Source organism: Malus domestica, chromosome 11 (genome assembly GCF_042453785.1).
Source record: "Malus domestica chromosome 11, GDT2T_hap1".
Taxonomy (NCBI): Eukaryota; Viridiplantae; Streptophyta; class Magnoliopsida; order Rosales; family Rosaceae; genus Malus; species Malus domestica.
In genome coordinates, this window is record NC_091671.1 from 33,875,024 (window position 1) to 33,893,732 (window position 18,709).

Sequence of the window (18,709 nt, forward strand, 5' to 3'; positions counted from 1 at the left end):
TCAAAAGATTATTCGGATCGCATGGTGAAGATTGGTACCACCTTGTCACCACTCATTCGGTTAACATTGATCTCTTTTTTTGCAAGAAAACACTGAGGTCTTCGCCTGGTCATACGAGGACATGCCATGCATCTCTCTCGATATAATCTGTTATCGCTTAAGTATTGACCCTAAGACCAAGCCAGTGAGACAGAAGCGAAAATCTTATGATGTTGAATGGTACGAAGCAATGAAGACAGAAGTTGAAAAACTCAAAGGCATAGGCTTCGTCCACGAAGTTAATTATCCAACGTGGGTAACAAATGTTGTCCTTGTTAAGAAGAATCTGACAAAGGAAAGTTTTCTGCTCCAAAAGGTCTTGTGGAGAATGTGTGTTGATTACACTGACCTAAACAAAGGATGCCCGAAAGATAGCTTCCCTCTTACTCTCATAGACAGACTTATAGACTCTACGGCAGGGTGTGAACTCTTGAGCTTCATGGATGCTTACTCAGGATACAACCAAATCCTTATAAACCCTCTGGACCAAAAACACACAACCTTCACTATTGACATGGGACTACATTGCTATAAAGTCATGCCCTTCGGCCTAAAAAATGCAGGATCGACTTATCAGAGATTGGTCAATTCAATGTTTGCCGAATAGATTGGGAAGAGCATGAAAGTTTAAGTTGATGATATGCTAGTCAAGAGCAAACATGCTGACCAACATATCACCAACCTATCTGAAACTTTCACCATTCTGAAGAGGTATCGAATGAGGTTGAACCCAAACAAATGTGCCTTCGGCGTAGGCTCTGGCAAATTCTTAGGCTTCATGATAAGCCAACGAGGAATTGAGGCTAATCCCGAGAAGATCAAAGCAATCCTCGACATGAAGGAACCGGTAACTTCAAAAGACATCTAGAGCCTTACTGGCAAGGTGGCAGCCTTAACTAGGTTCATCTCTAAGGCCACCGACAGATGTGCTCCTTTCTTCAAAGCACTTAAGGGAAGTAAGAAGTACATTACATGGGCTGATGAATGTGCTGAGGCATTCAAGAACCTTAAAGACTCCATGAGTAAAGCCCCTTTGCTTTCCAAACCTGAGGTTGGTGACACTCTCATTATCTATCTGTCGGTATCGGCTTCAGCAGTAAGTTCCGTTCTCATTCGAAAGGATGGTAATGTCGAACGGCCAATCTACTACGCTAACAATGCCTTACAAGATGCGAAGACACGATACTCTAACATTGAGAAATTGGCTCTAGCATTAGTCATGTCTGCTCGAAAACTTCGCTCTTACTTCTAAGCACACTCCATCATCGTGCTTACCAATCATCCTCTTAGACAGATACTCTAAAGTCCTGACACTTCTGGGCGAATGATCAAATGGGCAATAACATTGGGTGAGTTTGACATCTCCTACCAACCAAAGCCAGCTGAGAAGGGCCAAGCAGTGGCAGACTTCATCGCCGACTTCACATATCCTGTTGACATTGTTTCTACGCCTAAAGAAGTGGTTTCATTACCCTCGGAAGCTCAGAAAATAGAACTAACAGCCCCAGCATGGAGTCTATATGTTGATGGCTAGTCCAACCAACAGGGTTGCGGAACAAGACTAGTCTTTACGACCCCTGACAAAGTGGCGATTGAGTATGCTATTTGTTTCAAATTCAAGGCGTCGAACAATAAGGCCGAATATGAAGCCCTCCTAGCAGGCTTACGTTTGGCCAAACACCTTGGGGTTAAACAAATTGATATCTTCAGTGACTCCCAATTGGTGGTTAACCAGGTCACCAACAACTTTGACGCTAAAGATAGCTCCATGGCAGCATATCTGGCACAAACACAATTGTTGCTCAAGCACTTCCACTACCAGATCACCCAAATTCCTCGAGCGGCAAACAGTCATGCAGATGCTTTGGCTCGCCTCGCCTCAGCGGTGGAAGACAAGATTGGGAGAAAAATTCAAATCGAATTGTTGGCAGCACCAAGCACCATGGCTGCGGAAGTGTGCAACTTACAACTAGGAGATAGTTGGATTACCCCGATTTATAGATTCCTTGCTCATGGCACCCTTCCAAATGACAAAGTCCAAGCTAAGCAGATTCGATACAAGGCTACCCGTTACTTGATCATTAATGACCAACTCTACAAGCGGGGTTTTAACCTACCATACCTAAGATGCCTTATGCCTGCAGAGGCGAAAATTGTCCTACGGGAAATACATGAAAGAGTCTGCGGAGATCATGCTAGATCTCGATCCCTAGCACACAAGGTTTTTCGCCAAGGATATTACTGGCCAACACTCCACCAAGATGCCATCAGAATATCCCGCTCATGTGATAAGTGTCAACGCTATGCAACTATTCCCCACTCCCCTCCCGAGCCGCTCACTCCTATGATCAGCCCTTGGCCCTTCGCCCAATGGGGACTTGATTTAATTGGCTCAATGCCTGCAGGGAAGGGCAAGGTTCGCTATGCAATCGTTGTAATTGACTACTTCACAAAGTGGGCCGAAGTAGAACCTTTGGCAACCATTACTGAGGCAAAAATAGAAGACTTCGTATGGAAGAACATCCTTTGCAGATTCGGCATTCCCAATGCGATAGTCACTGATAACGGGCGACAGTTCGATAACAATAAGTTCAGGATGTTCTGTTCTAAGTTCAACATCAACTTATGTTTTGCCTCCCCAGCTCATCCCCTGTCTAATAGACAAGTTGAAGCCATTAACAAAATAATCAAGCGAACTTTGAAAACCAGCTTGGACAAGGCTAAAGGTTGTTGGCCAGAATTTGTACCCCAAGTTCTTTGGTTATACCGCACTTTGTATCGGACATCAACAGGAGAAACCCCATTCTCACTTGCCTTTGGTACAGAGGCAGTTGTCCCAGTTGAGATTGAGCAAGCAACGTTCCGAGTCCAGAACTACGTGCAAAGCGAAAATGACAAACAACTTACCCTCAACTTAGATCTAGTCGAGGAACATAGAAACCAGGCTCACTTAAGGAATGTCGCCTATAAGCAGCGCATCTCCAACTACTATGACTCAAGGGTCCAACATCGTTCTTTCAAAGTGGGGGATTGGGTATTGAAGAAAAGATTACTCTGCGACAGAGTCCCAAGTGAAGGAACACTTAGTCCAAACTGGGATGGACCATTTGAAGTTGTTGGCATCAGTCGCCCTGGCTCCTACAAGCTTAGAAGCTCCGATGGCAAGACCCTTGGCCATCCATGGAACGCTGATCACTTGAAGTACTATTACAAGTAAACTCACATTGTACAAGTGTTAAGCTTCAGCCGTTCGGCATCCTATGTAACGAAGACTATTTGGCATGAATTTAATAAAGAGGTGATTTAGACAACTTGATCCTAATCCTCTTACATTCCTAGCAATGAAACACTCAGGTTCAAAGCTTCAACATGAATGCTTCCAACATGAAACAAAGCCTAAGTATATGTCAACAAGACTATACAAATAAACGAACAGCTTCACAGTATATTCATTCAATCAAAAATTCCAACACATTCATACATAAGCCAACTGTGCTTTGAAAGGGTTCAACATATTTTGTGTCATTTGACACTTGCTACAATGTGCTTAGACACCTTGCCCTTATTCTCACCAACCAGGTGATGAAATGTGAAGAAGGAACTCATCTTCATGCCACCAACCAGGTGATGAAATGTACAACCCGTACTCTAATATCATTTGGCAACTTGCCACTCATGCCACCAACCAGGTGAAGAAGGAACTCATCTTCATGCCACCAACCAGGTGATGAAATGTACAACCCGTACTCTCCTTCATGCCACCAACCAGGTGATGAAATGTACAACCCGTATTCTAATATCATTTAGCAACTTGCCGTTCATGTCACTAACCAGGTGATGAAATGTACAACCCGTACTCTAATATCATTTGGCAACTTGCCACTCATGCCACAAACCAGGTGAAGATGGAACTCATCTTTATGCCACCAACCAGGTGATGAAATGTACAACCTGTACTCTCCTTCATGCCACCAACCAGGTGATGAAATGTACAACCCGTACTCTAACATCATTTGGCAACTTACCGTTCATGCCACCAACCAGGGGAAGAAGGAACTCACCTTCGTACCACCAACCAAGTGATGAAAGCAACTCACCATTCATTCCACCTACCAGAAGACGAGTGGTACAACTTGTACATGTGAACTCCTAGCATTCACAAATAATAAAAAACCCTCAAGCTTGACAACTCAACTAAGGGAGCACTTATGCCCAACAAGAGTTATAGTCACCAACAAAGCCTTATTGCAAGCCAACAACAACTTCAGTGCATGGCATATGAAGATCAAGCTATTCAGCCCTCTTGCATCTGCTTCAAACATTTCCCCACTGTAACAATGCAAACACTACAACTCGTAGAAAGCTTCACACACTCTTGATCAAGACAGTGTGAAGCAAAATCAATTTATGGTGCCAACAAAAGCTTCATCAATGGAGGGCAACCACCATTCTCAAAAGCTTCATCATTCTTGATCAAGACAGTGTGAAGCAAAACTAATTTATGGTGCCAACAAGTGCTTCATCAAAGGAGGGCAACCACAATTCTCAAAAGCTTCACACACTCTTAATCAAGACAGTGTGAAGCAAAATCAATTTATGGTGCCAACAAGAGCTTCATCAATGGAGGGCAACCATAATTCTCAAAAGCTTCACACACTATTGATCAAGACAGTGTGAAGCAAAATCAATTTATGGTGCCAACAAGAGCTTCATCAATGAAGGGCAACCACAATTCTCAAAAGCTTCACACACTCTTGATCAAGACAGTATGAAGCAAAACGAATTTATGGTGCCAACAAGAGCTTCATCAAAGGAGGGCAACTATAATTCTCAAAAGCTTCACACACTCTTGATCAAGACAGTGTGAAGCAAAACTAATTTATAGTGCCAACAAAAGCTTCATCAAAGGAGTTCAACCACAATTCTCAAAAGCTTCACACACTCTTGATCAAAACAGTGTAAAGCAAAACCAATTTATGGTGCCAACAAAAGCTTCATCCATGAAGGGCAACTACAATTCTCAAACATTCGAAGCAAATTGAAGACTATTCGAAGCAAATTCAATTTATATGGTTCATCCAAACCTTCGACTACTACAAGGTGTGGCTTGCATCACAATCTCTTGCTCAACAATGTGGAAGCAAAATTTGTATATGTTGTATCTCCCACATTTTCAAATTTCTAGTTTCCCAAAAAAAGAGAGGGGAAATTCAACAAAAGCTTCAACTCCAAAGCTTCATCGATGGAGGACAACAACAAATTCTCAAAAGCTTCACACTATCTTGATCAAGATAGTGTAAAGTAAAATCAATTCATGGCACCCAACAAAAGCTTCAACTCCAAAGCTTCACCTACAAAGCTTCAACTCCAAAGCTTCACCAACAAAAGCTTCAACTCCAAAGCTTCACCTACAAAGCTTCAACTCCAAAGCTTCACCAACAAAAGCTTCATCAATGGAAGACAGCTACAAATTCTTAAAAGCTTCACAGTATCTTGATCAAGATAGTGTGAAGCAAAATCAATTCATGGTACCCAACAAAAGCTTCAACACAAAAACTTGACCTAGAAAAGCTTGACCCACAAAAGCTTGACCTACAAAAGCTTCACCCACAAAATTTTCACCTACAAAAGCTTGACCCACAAAAGCTTGACCCACAAAAACTTGACCCACAAAAGCTTGACCAACAAAAGCTTGACCTACAAAAGTTTCACCCACAAAAGCTTGACCCACAAAAGCTTCACCTACAAAAGTTTGACCCACAAAAGCTTCACCTACAAAACTTTAACACAAAAGTTTCACCTACAAAAGCTTCACACTATCTTGATCAAGATAGTGTGAAGCAAAATCAATTCATGGTGCCCAACAAAGCTTCACCCACAAAAGCTTCACTACAAAAGCTTCACCCACAAAAGCTTCACCCACAAAAGCTTCACCTACAAAAGCTTGACCCACAAAAGTTTAACCCACAAAAGCTTCACCTACAAAAGCTTGACCCACAAAAGCTTGACCTACAAAAGCTTGACCCACAAAAGCTTGACTCACAAAAGCTTGACTCACAAAAGCTTGACCTACAAAAGCTTGACCCACAAAAGCTTCACCTACAAAAGCTTCACCTACAAAAGCTTCACACTATCTTGATCAAGATAGTGTGAAGCAAAATCAATTCATGGTGCCCAACAAAGCTTGACCTACAAAAACTTGACCCACAAAAGCTTCACCCACAAAACTTCAACACAAAAGCTTAACCTACAAAAGCTTCACACTATCTTGATCAAGATAGTGTGAAGCAAAATCAATTCATGGTGCCCAACAAAGCTTTCACCTCAAAGCTTCACCTACAAAGCTTCAACACCAAAGCTTCACCTACAAAACCTTAAAATATATATATATTTATTATTTTTAATTTTTTTTCAGAAATTAGAAAATTTAAAACTTCGGAAATTCGAAAATTCGAAAATTCGAAAAAAAAAAATTTCGAAAAAAAAATTTACGAAATAAAATAAAATAAAATATATGAAGAATGAGTTTTGGGCTACCACTTAGAAAGGAAATGCCTCATTCGTCAACTCCCTCGACCGGAGACTTGGGGGACTCCTACCATATGCTACTGCACCTTGATACTTGGAAGTCTCACGACCACCTAGTGACTTGGATTTTTCAAGTCTCCAAACGAGAAGTTTTCCTCACTCGGGAAATTAAAAGAGCATTACCTCAACCTACATGCTTCACTCACAAAGTTTCAACATACAAGCTTCAACAAAAGGAAAAGTTCACAGAACTTAGTGAAGAAGGCCTTGGTGTATTTAACACAATACGTTGAAATGAAGCAAAAATTGTTTATTGATATCTCCAATAAGTTACAAATATGTACATATACATGAATCAAAATAAACAAACAAGAGAGAGCCTTCACAAAGGTTACTCAGGAGAAGTCTCAGCAGTCGGCAGAGCCCCAGAAAGAGAAGGCACCAGAGGGTGATTATTCGGAGCCTCAGTGCTAGGCAGAACCCCAGAAGGAGGAGGCACCAAAGGTTGATCATTTGGTGCTTCATTACGCGGTACAGCCCCAGAAGACGAAGGCAATAAATGCATTTGGAACAAACCCACAAACCTCTGATGATCAAGTAAAATCTGACCATCAGATTCCTGTAGCTGGTCGAGCTTCCTCTTCATGTTTGTAGCATAGTCATGTGTGAGCTTGTGCAACTGTTTATTCTCATCCTTGAGCCCTCTGATATCCTGTTTGAGACTTATCACTTCAACCGCTAATGATTCAACTTGGCGGGTTCGAGCAAATAGGCATTGGGCCATATTAGACACAGAACCTGCACACTGAACACTGAGAGTCAGAGAATCCTTAACAGCCAACTCATCAGACTGTTTGGAAAGTAGTCTGTTATCTTTGGGAGTGAGAACGTTCCTGGCCACCACTGTAGCGGTCATATCATTCTTCATCACAGAGTCCCTAACGGTAAGAGGACCAGTAGGGGATAAGAAGGATGGACACCATATGTTGTCTTGAGAAGGCATGGCTGCCTCTTCACCAAAGTTCAAGTCAAAACGACAGTCGGATGGGCCAGACATTCTCAGAAATGATGAATGAGAAATGAGGTGCAATAAATCTCTGAAGTAAGGGGAAAATTCCTACAAGCAATAACTCTCTGAATGTACTCCTTGAACATAATTGGTGCCCTTATAAAAGAAAGGGCAACAGGGCCGTTGGTTCAAAAATTGAAGAGGCACCACTTTCCACATGCAACATCAGCTCTTCGGGTACCATAGATAACTTTGCCAAAGATCTCTGACAAAGTTTTGACACATAAATTTTGAAGGTCCAACTACCCTACTATTACCAATAAGGGTAAAGGAACAACATCACTGCTTGATAACTAGAAAGTCCCAATGTGTGTCAACCTTCGTGCTCTGTGGCAAGGCAGACTGGCAAAAATTCCCAACCTTTACTCATATTCGAGAAAACACTCCCAACAAGACTGCTTGCTCAAAAATCGAAGAGGAACCACTATCCGAATCTCGAGAGCCAGACTCCCAACATGATACTTTCTAAAAAATCGAAGAGACACGGCTATCCGAATCTCAAGAGTCAGACTCCCAACATGATTGCTTTCTCAAAAATCGAAGAGACACCGTTCTCTGAATCTCGAGAGCTAGATCCCTGACAGGATTGCTTATTGGAAAACTGAAGAGGCACCGCTCTCCGAACTTCGAGAGCCAGATTTCCTTGGATAAAGCTTGTCTGCAATCTTCACACGCAACATCAGCTTTCCAGATACCACAGACCACTTTTTCAAAGCGCTCTGACAAAGTTAAAACATGTGAAGCTTGCAGCTCCCATTACATTGCTATGACCAAGAAGGGTAAAGGAATAGCATTATTACTTGCTCAAAAATCGAAGAGGCACCGCCTTCCGAATCTCGAGAGCTAGACTCCCAACAACATTATTACTTTCTCAAAAGTCGAAGAGGCACCGTTCTCCGAATCTCAAGAGCCAGACTCCCAACAGGATTGCTTTCTAAAAAATCGAAGAGGCACCGCTCTCCGAATCTCGAGAGCAAGATCCCTGACAGGATTGCTTGTTCGAAAACCAAATAGGCATTGCTCTCTGAACTTTGAGAGCCAGATTTCCTTGGATAAAGCTTGTCTGCAATCTTCACACGCAACATCAGCTTTCCAGATACCACATACCACTTTTTCAAAGTGCTCTGACAAAGTTAAAACACGTAAAGCTTGCAGCTCCCACTACATTACTACGACCAAGAAAGGTAAATGAATAGCACTACTACTTGTTGTTAGGGAGACTCCTATATATGTCGATCTTCATCCTCCACAGCTAGGCAAACCTGCAAATAAAAAAAAATGCTCAACTTTTCTTCACATCCGAGAGGGCACTCTTAGCAGAGTCTCTCAAAATACTCAGCTTCTTTTCCTCCCGATAATACCTCTGCAAACAAGCCACACCAGAGCAAGAGTATCTCATATCATCAGGGTTAAACGTAAGAGTATCCCATATCATGCTTTTTCGCTGTCTTTTCCTTTGGCCTTGTTCTTACCTGCAAGACAAGGAGAAAGAGAGCAATCAGTCAGCACTTGGAATCAAGCTTCTAGTCAGGAACTGACTGCCTGGAACCCCTTGCCTGATTACTTACCTGGCATTGCTCTCGAGTACTCATCTTCAACATCTTATGCTTCCAGAGAAGATACCACATCTGCCTGAGGAATAGATAAGGCAAGTGAGAAGGATACAAGGAAGCATGTGGAGACAAGCGTAACAGAACACGTGCCGATACATCCACTACTTTGTCAACAACAAAAGTATCCCATATCATCAAGGTCGAACGTACTCTAGATTTGATGGACTTGTTTTGACCCTCAAATTCTTGAGTCGGCCTGATACTCTGGAGGGAATCAGAAAACCCTCCAGCCCAGTTCAAGAATAAGCCTGTGGAAAGTTACTTCTTTAAAAGCAAAAGTGTCTCATGTTATCTCTTCTCCATTTGCTTCTTCTTATCCTTGGTGCTATTTACGACACAAGGAGAATGAGAACAATCAACCGGAAGTCGAAGTCGAACCTCCGATCCAGGTTGCTTGCTTAGAAGTCTGATTGTTTACCTTGTCTATTACCTCATTCGGCAAATCTCCTAGCTCGGCGACTTGGGGGACTCCTACTATAGGGTTTGTATCGCACTTGATCAAGCCTGAAACTACAAGTAAGCTTCAAGTGAAATTGATACATTACCTTGTGCATCTTCATCGGTTAAAGATACCACCCCTGGATGGAGGAAAAGTACTTCCAGAGAAGATGTCACATCTACATATGAGACAAATAAGGCAAGTGAAAATAATACCACACTTCGGTACTTAGAAGTTTCGTGATTACTCAGTGGCTTGGATCTTGCAAGTCCCCAACCGAGGAGTTTCCCTCACTCGGGAACTTAGGGGAGCACTGTTTGTACCATACTTGACTAATCCCGACACTACTGAGCACCGGTCAACGTTATACTGTCAAGGACCCAGAAGAGTTTCACTACAACTAGGAGGCCAATCATAGTGTGACACGTGTCAACATCAGAAACCAATCATAGCGCGACACGTGTCAACATCAGAAGTCAATCACAACACGACACGTGTCAATGTCAGAATGAAACTAGAAACTCTCTTCTATAAATAGAGATCATTCTCTCACAAACTTAACACTTTCTGTTGTACCAAAGTCCTCACTGATTTTGTGCATCAACAAAGTATATATATGTTCACCCCACAAAACAGATTGCTTAACACTTATGTTTGTTTCTTTTTTTCATGCATTATATATGACTCCACCATATACTTTACGAGAACTTAAATTATACCTGTGTTTATAAAAAAAAATTGTGCAGATTATGAAGCAACTGGGAGAAGGAAGCAATCAAATGGACTGAGGAGGAGGATGGGAGGACAATATTGATCCGAGTGGATGGAATTGACCCGAATAATTTGAGCTTCTCCAAAATAATGATTGAAAGAAATAAGACTGGATGAACTTAAATTAGAGAAGAGGTCATGGTCGCAAATGCTGGTTTTGTTAGGGATGTTGTCCGTTTGGGGTTTGAGATGAACTTTTCTTATATATATTTCATAGCTGTTCCTCTTATATTGTTGCAAAGTTTTCAGGGCTTTATATTTGTACATACGTTTACTAAGAGCCAAGAGGAAACTTGTAGGCGTAATTATTGAAATGCACATTCATTTGGCATCTGATCAGACTTTCATTTCGCGTCAGATCTGACTTCCATTTCGCATCTCACATTTTGATTGTCCCTCAACTACGTTCATGGACTGTTAACTTTTACTCATCGATATTGACATGATATCAGTAATATAAATTGTTAACTACATTGAAGAAGTAGCAGAGATGAACAATCACAAAACCAGGAGATGAAGTTTTACATAAAGAAAGAGAAATGTGGGAGAAGAATTAGAGAGAGAGTTTATAGAGAGAAATGAGATTTGTATATTGACTTAAAAGAATGATGATCACACACTCTGTTTTTATAATAGTAAGCCTAATAACTCTAACCAAATACTAATGATGTGGAACCCTTAATATAAATGTCATATTGACAACAAATAGATCAAGTATCCCATGCATGATCAAAAGTTTACAAGTCAATGGATGGACTTGACGAATGTGAGACACATAAGTCGAAGGAGAAAAGTCATACGGTTATGCAAATAGAGGTAAAACGACGCTTAAACTTAAGAAACGTGTTCGAGGGCATTTTGTAAATAAGTCTTTCTTATATAACATGAGAACTTGAATATGCATATAAAGGTTATGATACAGCAATAATTATGGTGCGTATTATAACATAAGTAATTTGATTACACATCATATGATGTGCGATGCAAAGAAGTTTTTATTTTTGTCAACGATGCCAAAGAATAGACCTGACATTCGTGTCGTGTTTTCCGTGTTCGTGTCGTTTTCGCGATATCTTAATAGGTTATGTCGTGTAACACCTGTTAAAATAAACGAGTAAAATGACCCGACCCGAAATTTATCCGATCATATTAACAAGTAATATGATCCGACCCGTTATCCGTTAAGGAAAATATATTTTAAACCAATAAATAATCAAATGAAAAACATAATACTAAATAAGTATATACATATCATATTGTCACATCCAAAACAAAAAAATGCAATTTTCTTTTAAGTATATTTTCACTTACCTAAAGTCTTTAATAGTTTTTTAATTAATGTAAAAGTGTACAAAATATAGAAAAAATATATAAACGCTCGTAATGACAAGCTTTACAACTTTCATGAAGAGCTTAACTTCAAAATTCGCCACTATAATCATATAAATCATAGATAAAAATTTAACCGTTGATTGTTGTTTACATTTACGCGTCATTGTTCTCATCAAATTTTGTTTTTTCAGATTTTCTTTTTTGAAAACTTGATCTATTAGAGGATATAGGAAGATGAACGGTTTGGATCGTTGATATTATATTCAGAGTTTTACGGTTAGTGAAAATATTGCTTGATGTTTATAAAGTTTTTACAAACTATATGACATCGACTCATATTTCAGTTAACCGTACATATCAAAACGTGATATCAAAGATCTGAACCGTTCATCTTCTTACATCAGCCAGATGATCATATTTCAAAAAAGAAAATTTAAAAAATGAAATTCAATAAAAAAATTAAAGCGTATATGGCAATCGATGGTTAAATATAAATTTAAGGTTTATGAATTATAGTGTTGGATTTCGAAGCTAACCCTTCATGAAAGTTGTAAAGTTTGTCCCCATGAGTGATTGTGTGTTTTTTTTACATTTTTTACACTTCTACAATAATTTTTATTATTTTTATTATTTTTTCCCTCAAATAAAAAACATTATTCATGGATGTTTGGAGGATTTTGAAAATATAAAAAATAATGTAAGTGTAACAATTATCTACTCGTTAAGGAATAATGATGAATCACGAGTGTTTATATATTCTTTCACATTTTTCATACTTGTATGTATGTTTTCTTAGCTCTTGCCTATATAAATAATATATTAGTTTATTTTAATTTTGGACAACAACATGTTAAGTAAAATTTATCCTTGTAATGATAATAAGGAACTCTCATAATAAAAATAAATAATGTCTAAAACATTTTTTTTTTAACTTATATAGAATAATAATACAAAACTATTTATTTAATATAGAATATATTGTATATATTAATATGACTATTGTATTTTATAATAAATCTTTTAGTAATTAAACTTTCAAATTATTAAAATAATTTTTTTCTTAACGGATCGAAACGGATTATCCACGTGTTATCCGTGTGTATACTCGTTAAGAACCTGTTATTAACGGCCCACCCGATAATAACCCGATAAGTTATCGTGTTGATCCGAAATCATTATTTTCGTGTCGTTTTCGTATCTTGTCACCGTGTCGTGTCAGAAACTGCCGAATCTACCAAAGAATCATCACTCATATTTTATATGTAAATACATCCAACAGCTAGCTCAAGCGTTGCTTACCGTCCTCCTTGATTGATGCATCTACTAATTACCTGCACTGCTTCAACGAAGTGAACTTAATTTTCTTCAATTTTTAATGCTTTAATAAAAACATTACCTTTTTATGTCACGATCTTCTTTCATAATTTCATCCCACTACTTTATAACGTGCTAATTATTCATTGGATGCGAGGGAAGTCCATTACAAAATAAAAAATCTTTCCACATCCGTTGCCTCGTATGGTCGTAATATGTGGTTCAAAGTAAGTTCAGTGTTTCATTTGATTTAGATTTTGAGTAAATTGTAACTATAGTACTTTAATTTTAATTTAATTAGAGTAATATAGTACTTTAATTTTAATTTAATTAGAGTAATAATCACTCAACTAAAAAACCATTACCATTGGTCCCTCAACTCATCAAAACGTGCAGCTATGGTCCCTCAACTAAAAATTCATTATCATTGGTTCCTCAACTTTAATTCAACTGAAGAAATGATCCCTTAACTTTAACCAAATTATAGCAATGGTCCTTCCAACATAATTCATTTTGACAAAAAATTTTGACGCAGTTGATGAGAATAACCATAATTACATACTTTAATGAGTTGAGGGACCCTAATTATATAAATAATTATTCCAACATAACTTATTTTGGCAAAATTTTGACGATGAAAATGACTATAGCTACACATTTTGATAAATTGAGGGATCAATGGTAATGAATTTTTAGTTAAGGGATTATTGCTCAAATTTGATTAAAGTTGATGGATCATTACTACAATTTACTCTTTAGATTTTAGTAATATCTTTTTAGTTCTCACTTGGACCCCAAACGCAAACATCCGGAACAAAACAGAATTGATCTGTCAAAGGTTAAGCCAAACAAAATTATTAAAAGTGAAATATATATCCATTAATTTTCCTTCTTTCAGTTGAAGCCTCTCTCTCTCTCTCTCTCTCTCTCTTTTCTTTCTCTGTCTGAAACACACAAACCAATGGAAGTATCAGTGGCTACTATTGGTGCTGTTTTGGTGGGGATAACAGTAATAATAATTGCAGGGGCATGGAGGTTGCTGAACTGGTTGTGGCTGAGGCCAAAAAAACTGGAAAGATATCTGAGGCAGCAAGGCCTTACCGGAAACTCGTACAGGTTTTACACAGGAGACATGAAAGAAATCTCCACGATGATAAAACAAGCATATTCTAAACCAGTGAGCCTTTCCCATGATATAGCCCCAAGAGTTATCCCTTTCGACTACCAATTAGTAAACACTTACGGTATGTTAAGCATATATCTTTTCACATCTACATGTATACAATGTTTACTTACAAGAAATAAGAATTGAAAAGATTCGGACTTTTCACTTTTGTGCGTTGTTAAAACACATAGAATCGAAAAAGTGTGATGACTTTGAAATCTGTACTCCAATAATAGTTGATCTCAATTTTATTCTTTTATTCTTTTTGAAATTTATGATTTTTCTCATTTGAAGTAAATATGTCAGTAATTTGTACCTTTCTATAATTGTGTTCTCTTACTAAACTATAACATAATTAGCTATAGTGCTAAATTATAAACGATATATATCTAGATTCGCAATTCAGATTCAAATGCACAACATAATTAAATGTGATAAGACATTTTCAATGATCCGATAAATTTAGTGGCACTTAAGTCTTCACTTATTGATGTCGTTGGGAAAAGTCTCAGGTGTTAATTAAAACTAGCTGTTCACTCAAATATCTTAGATAGAACCAGGAGTCTCTCCTGAGCACTTTCCTAGGGATCCTAGGGATCCTAGGGATCTCATAATCATACTCATTCATCGTATATCGTGCTGTTAGAAATGATTTAAAATTAAAATTTTAAAATTCAAATATGAATAGTACCTAACGAAAACTGACCGCACGATATAAAATGAACGGATAAGATTGCGGAATCCCTAGGATCCCTAGAGAAGTGCTCAGGAGAGACTCCTGGTTCTCTTAGATAGATCTCCACAATTCATGCTCTTGACTTTTCCTTCTGTTTTTCTTTAATATCTTTGTAAATTTCGGACATATGTGTCAACTTTACTCTGGTTATAGTACGATACGTTGAACTTTTATGCTCTTTAAAAACAAAACTGCAGGTAAGAATTATTTTGTTTGGATGGGCCCAACACCAAGGGTGAATATCACTGATCCAGAAGATATGAAAACCATCCTTACAAAAATGGATGATTTTCCGAAGCCGAAAGCAAACCCACTTATGAAGTTACTAGTAACAGGTATTGCACTATGTGAAGGTGAGAAATGGGCAAAACACCGAAGAATTATCAACCCAGTATTCCATATAGAGAAGCTAAAGGTATTATGCATGCAAACTTGCCAATAGTCATTCAAATTTTCTGGAGATTTTTCCATTGATTTAATTAGAATAAGTATTTACATATAGACGAACGTAGAATCTCTTATCCACCCAACTCTCTAGTATAAGTGGTCAACATTGTCGTCAGTAAATGTGTATAAATCGCATCACTCATTCATATACCTAGTTGTGTTTGTTTAGGATGTTCATGGACTCAGCCTTAGAGTCCATGGTCTTTCTTTTTGGGAGGATGTTGGTCCTTCTTGGCTTATGTCTTATACTTCCGATGATTATGTTCTATGTGAGTAATTTGTTGGCACGGGTGATTCATTTTCCTCCTCCAGGGTTTTTCTCATGTGGTTTACCCGAGGATAGGTTTTTTCCGAGCCAGATATCCTTTGTTTCATGCCTAGTTTGTGTAACCTGTTTGGTTTTTTATGAATGAAATTCTTCTATTACCTTTTTGTCTTTTGGATGCTTGAATGCGTATGGAACGAATTTTAGTAGGTTAATAACCATATCCATTCATGTTTAAGTATGTAGATATGGAAAATATATTGATAGAGCAAATTATATGTGTATTAATTATGTTTGATATATAATTATTGTTGATAATTTATGTTTTCCTCTTGTTTTCTATAGCGTATGTTGCCTGAATTTTACCAAAGTTGTAGCGAGATGATTGTGGAATGGGAGAGCTTGGTGTTGAAAGAGGGTTCATGTGAGTTGGATGTCTGGCCCTACTTTGAAAATATGACAGCCGATGTGATTTCCCGAACCGCATTTGGAAGTAGCTACAAAGAAGGAAGAAAAATATTTCAACTTTTGAAAGAGCAAGCAAAACTTGCAATAAAAGTTGTACAAAGTGTTTACATTCCAGGAGCGAGGTAAATTTTCTGTTTTCACATCTTCCAACCTCCAAAACTTATGAATAAGAATGAGACGTAGTATTATAGTCGGACCCTTTGTTTTTTCTTCATATCAGCATTGAAATTAATAATACTTTTTTTTTGCAGGTTCCTACCGACCAAGATAAACATGAAGATGAAAGAAATTGACAGAGAGATAAGAGCGTTACTCATGGGTATTATAAACGGAAGAGAAGATGCGATTAGGGCTGGCGAAGCCACAAAAGATGACTTGTTGGGTGTGCTTATGGAGTCCAACTTGAATGAAATCAAAGAACATGGCAACAACAAAAAAGTTGGAATGAGTATGCATGATGTGATCGAGGAGTGCAAGCTGTTTTACTTTGCAGGGCAGGAGACAACCTCAGTGTTGCTAGTTTGGACAATGGTTTTGCTAGGTCAATATCAGAACTGGCAAGACCGTGCAAGGGAAGAGGTTTTGCAGGTCTTTGGAAGCAACAAGCCAGAATTTCATGGGATAATTCATCTAAAAGTTGTAAGTGTTTTCCATCGAGAAAAACTTTTGAGAGATTGCATCTATTACGTGATTCGTTTTGAGTGCAGAACAGTTTAGTTAAAAGATGACATGCTTTTAAAAGAAATGAAATGGGTGCTCACTCCACTTTTAGCTGAATTGTCTTCCACTCAAAATGCTATATGACAGGAAATAGTCACACACAAGTTCAAGTTTGTACATATCAATCTATAATGTTTAGGTTTTTCTATAGCATACGCAGTTTATGGAATTGGAATGCACTGTGTTTAACTGAGAAAAATTGGATTCATAATGTAGCTATGCAAATCCAACTAAATCGTCCAATGCACTGATCATCCCATGCACTGGTGCATTCTATTGTTTCCCCTATGTTATTAATATAAAACTTAACTTGGTTGTGTGTGTGTGTGTATCAAATGCATGATTTCCCAGGTGACCATGATTCTGCATGAAGTTCTTCGATTATACCCAGCACTTACTGTGATGACTCGAACCACAAACAAGAAAACACAACTTTCAAAATATTCATTACCAGCTGGAGTTGAAGTTGCCTTATCCACCCTCTTAGTTCACCATGACAAACAACTGTGGGGTGATGATGCACATGAGTTCAAGCCGGAGAGGTTTTCGGAAGGCATTTTGAAGGCAACAAAGAACAAATTCATGTACTTCCCTTTTGGAGGCGGTCCGCGGAATTGTATCGGGCAAAACTTTGCAATGGTGGAAGCAAAATTGGCCTTATCGTTGATTTTACAGCACTTTACATTTGAGCTTTCTGCATCCTATGCTCATGCTCCTTCTTCAAATCTAATTATTCAGCCACAGTTTGGTGCTCATATCATTTTACACAAACTTTGATAACTTATGTGTCAGAAGTTCTCTCTGTATTGTTGAACATATAGTGTGTAGTACCTAGGAGAAGGATGAAATATAATTTGATGCAACGTACGTATGATATGTATCTTTAAGATGAAATTTTCCCCAACTACTTCTAAGCAAAGGGGAACCGCATATATGTCTTGTAGATATAATGAAGCCCGCACTCAAAGAGGTAGACAAGGATCCTCAGGGTTTTCTACAAGCTATACTGCATAAATTAGTTTCTAGAGTTAATTTGTAATGCCTTTATAAAAATAAATGGAGGAAGAAGAAAATGTTATGAAGTATCTCTCGTTTAACTATAATAGATGGTTTTGGAGAAACCCTAATCATTATATATAGGTTTGTCCCTGGTCTCACAAAGTGTGCTATATTTAACGCAAAAACCTGTCTGTAGCTTAGAGACAGTAGAAGACTGTCTTCTTAAACCCTAGCATCCGTGTCTTCTTCGAATGCAGGTAAGTTGTCATCTTCGAATGCAGATGCAAAGTCTACTGTGATCCTAGACCCATGTTTTCATTTTGTTAACTTCTTACATTCCAACATTACATTCTTGCCAGATCCAGTACCAAAGGCAGTGGTCGGTCATGGGAAACCATATACAAAAGCAAGATGTAATTTTTGAAAGTTAGAAAGCCTTAACAAATAAGTAATAATTCTCCTAATAATCTTATGAAGCTCATGATGCCAGCCAAGTCAAAAGGAAAAGAAAAGGTCTAACCAAAAAACCATAAAAAAAGGCACTAATATTCAGCTCTTAGTGTTGACTAAACATTGTCGGTTGAATGTTTTTTATGTGAAATTCAACCGTCTTGTAAGCATTGCCTTCCTGTACAAGCTTGAGTGTAGCGAATCTATCAATGACCAAAAGATGCACGATTCCGATATCGCTCTGTGTTAGAATATAAAGGATATTTGTATCGTGTCATTTGAGTTATGTAGAGGATGTCGCTTGTATTGTTATTAGTGGCTGTTGATGTTTGTCTCAAGGTTGCTATGAGTTGT

The 18,709-nt window shown here is 38.3% G+C and overlaps 1 protein-coding gene across 1 annotated transcript; it reads left to right on the plus strand.

The window, feature by feature from the left end:
• The first annotated feature begins 13,998 nt into the window (after positions 1-13,998).
• LOC139189226 (cytochrome P450 CYP72A219-like) lies at positions 13,999-17,836 on the plus strand. Its single transcript, XM_070807748.1, has 5 exons — positions 13,999-14,349; positions 15,204-15,421; positions 16,064-16,308; positions 16,438-16,825; positions 17,258-17,836. Exons 1-5 carry the CDS (start codon positions 14,067-14,069, stop codon positions 17,681-17,683), a joined length of 1,560 nt encoding a protein of 519 aa, XP_070663849.1. The 5' UTR covers positions 13,999-14,066; the 3' UTR covers positions 17,684-17,836.
• Positions 17,837-18,709: the final 873 nt, after the last annotated feature.

Coding starts and splice junctions, on each gene's coding strand:
- LOC139189226 (XM_070807748.1), top strand. CDS start 14,067: ATGGAAGTATCAGTGGCTACTATTGGTGCTGTTTTGGTGGGGATAACA. Junction 15,422..16,063: donor TCCATATAGAGAAGCTAAAG/GTATTATGCATG, acceptor TGTTTTCTATAG/CGTATGTTGCCTGAATTTTA. Junction 16,309..16,437: donor GTTTACATTCCAGGAGCGAG/GTAAATTTTCTG, acceptor TTTTTTTTGCAG/GTTCCTACCGACCAAGATAA.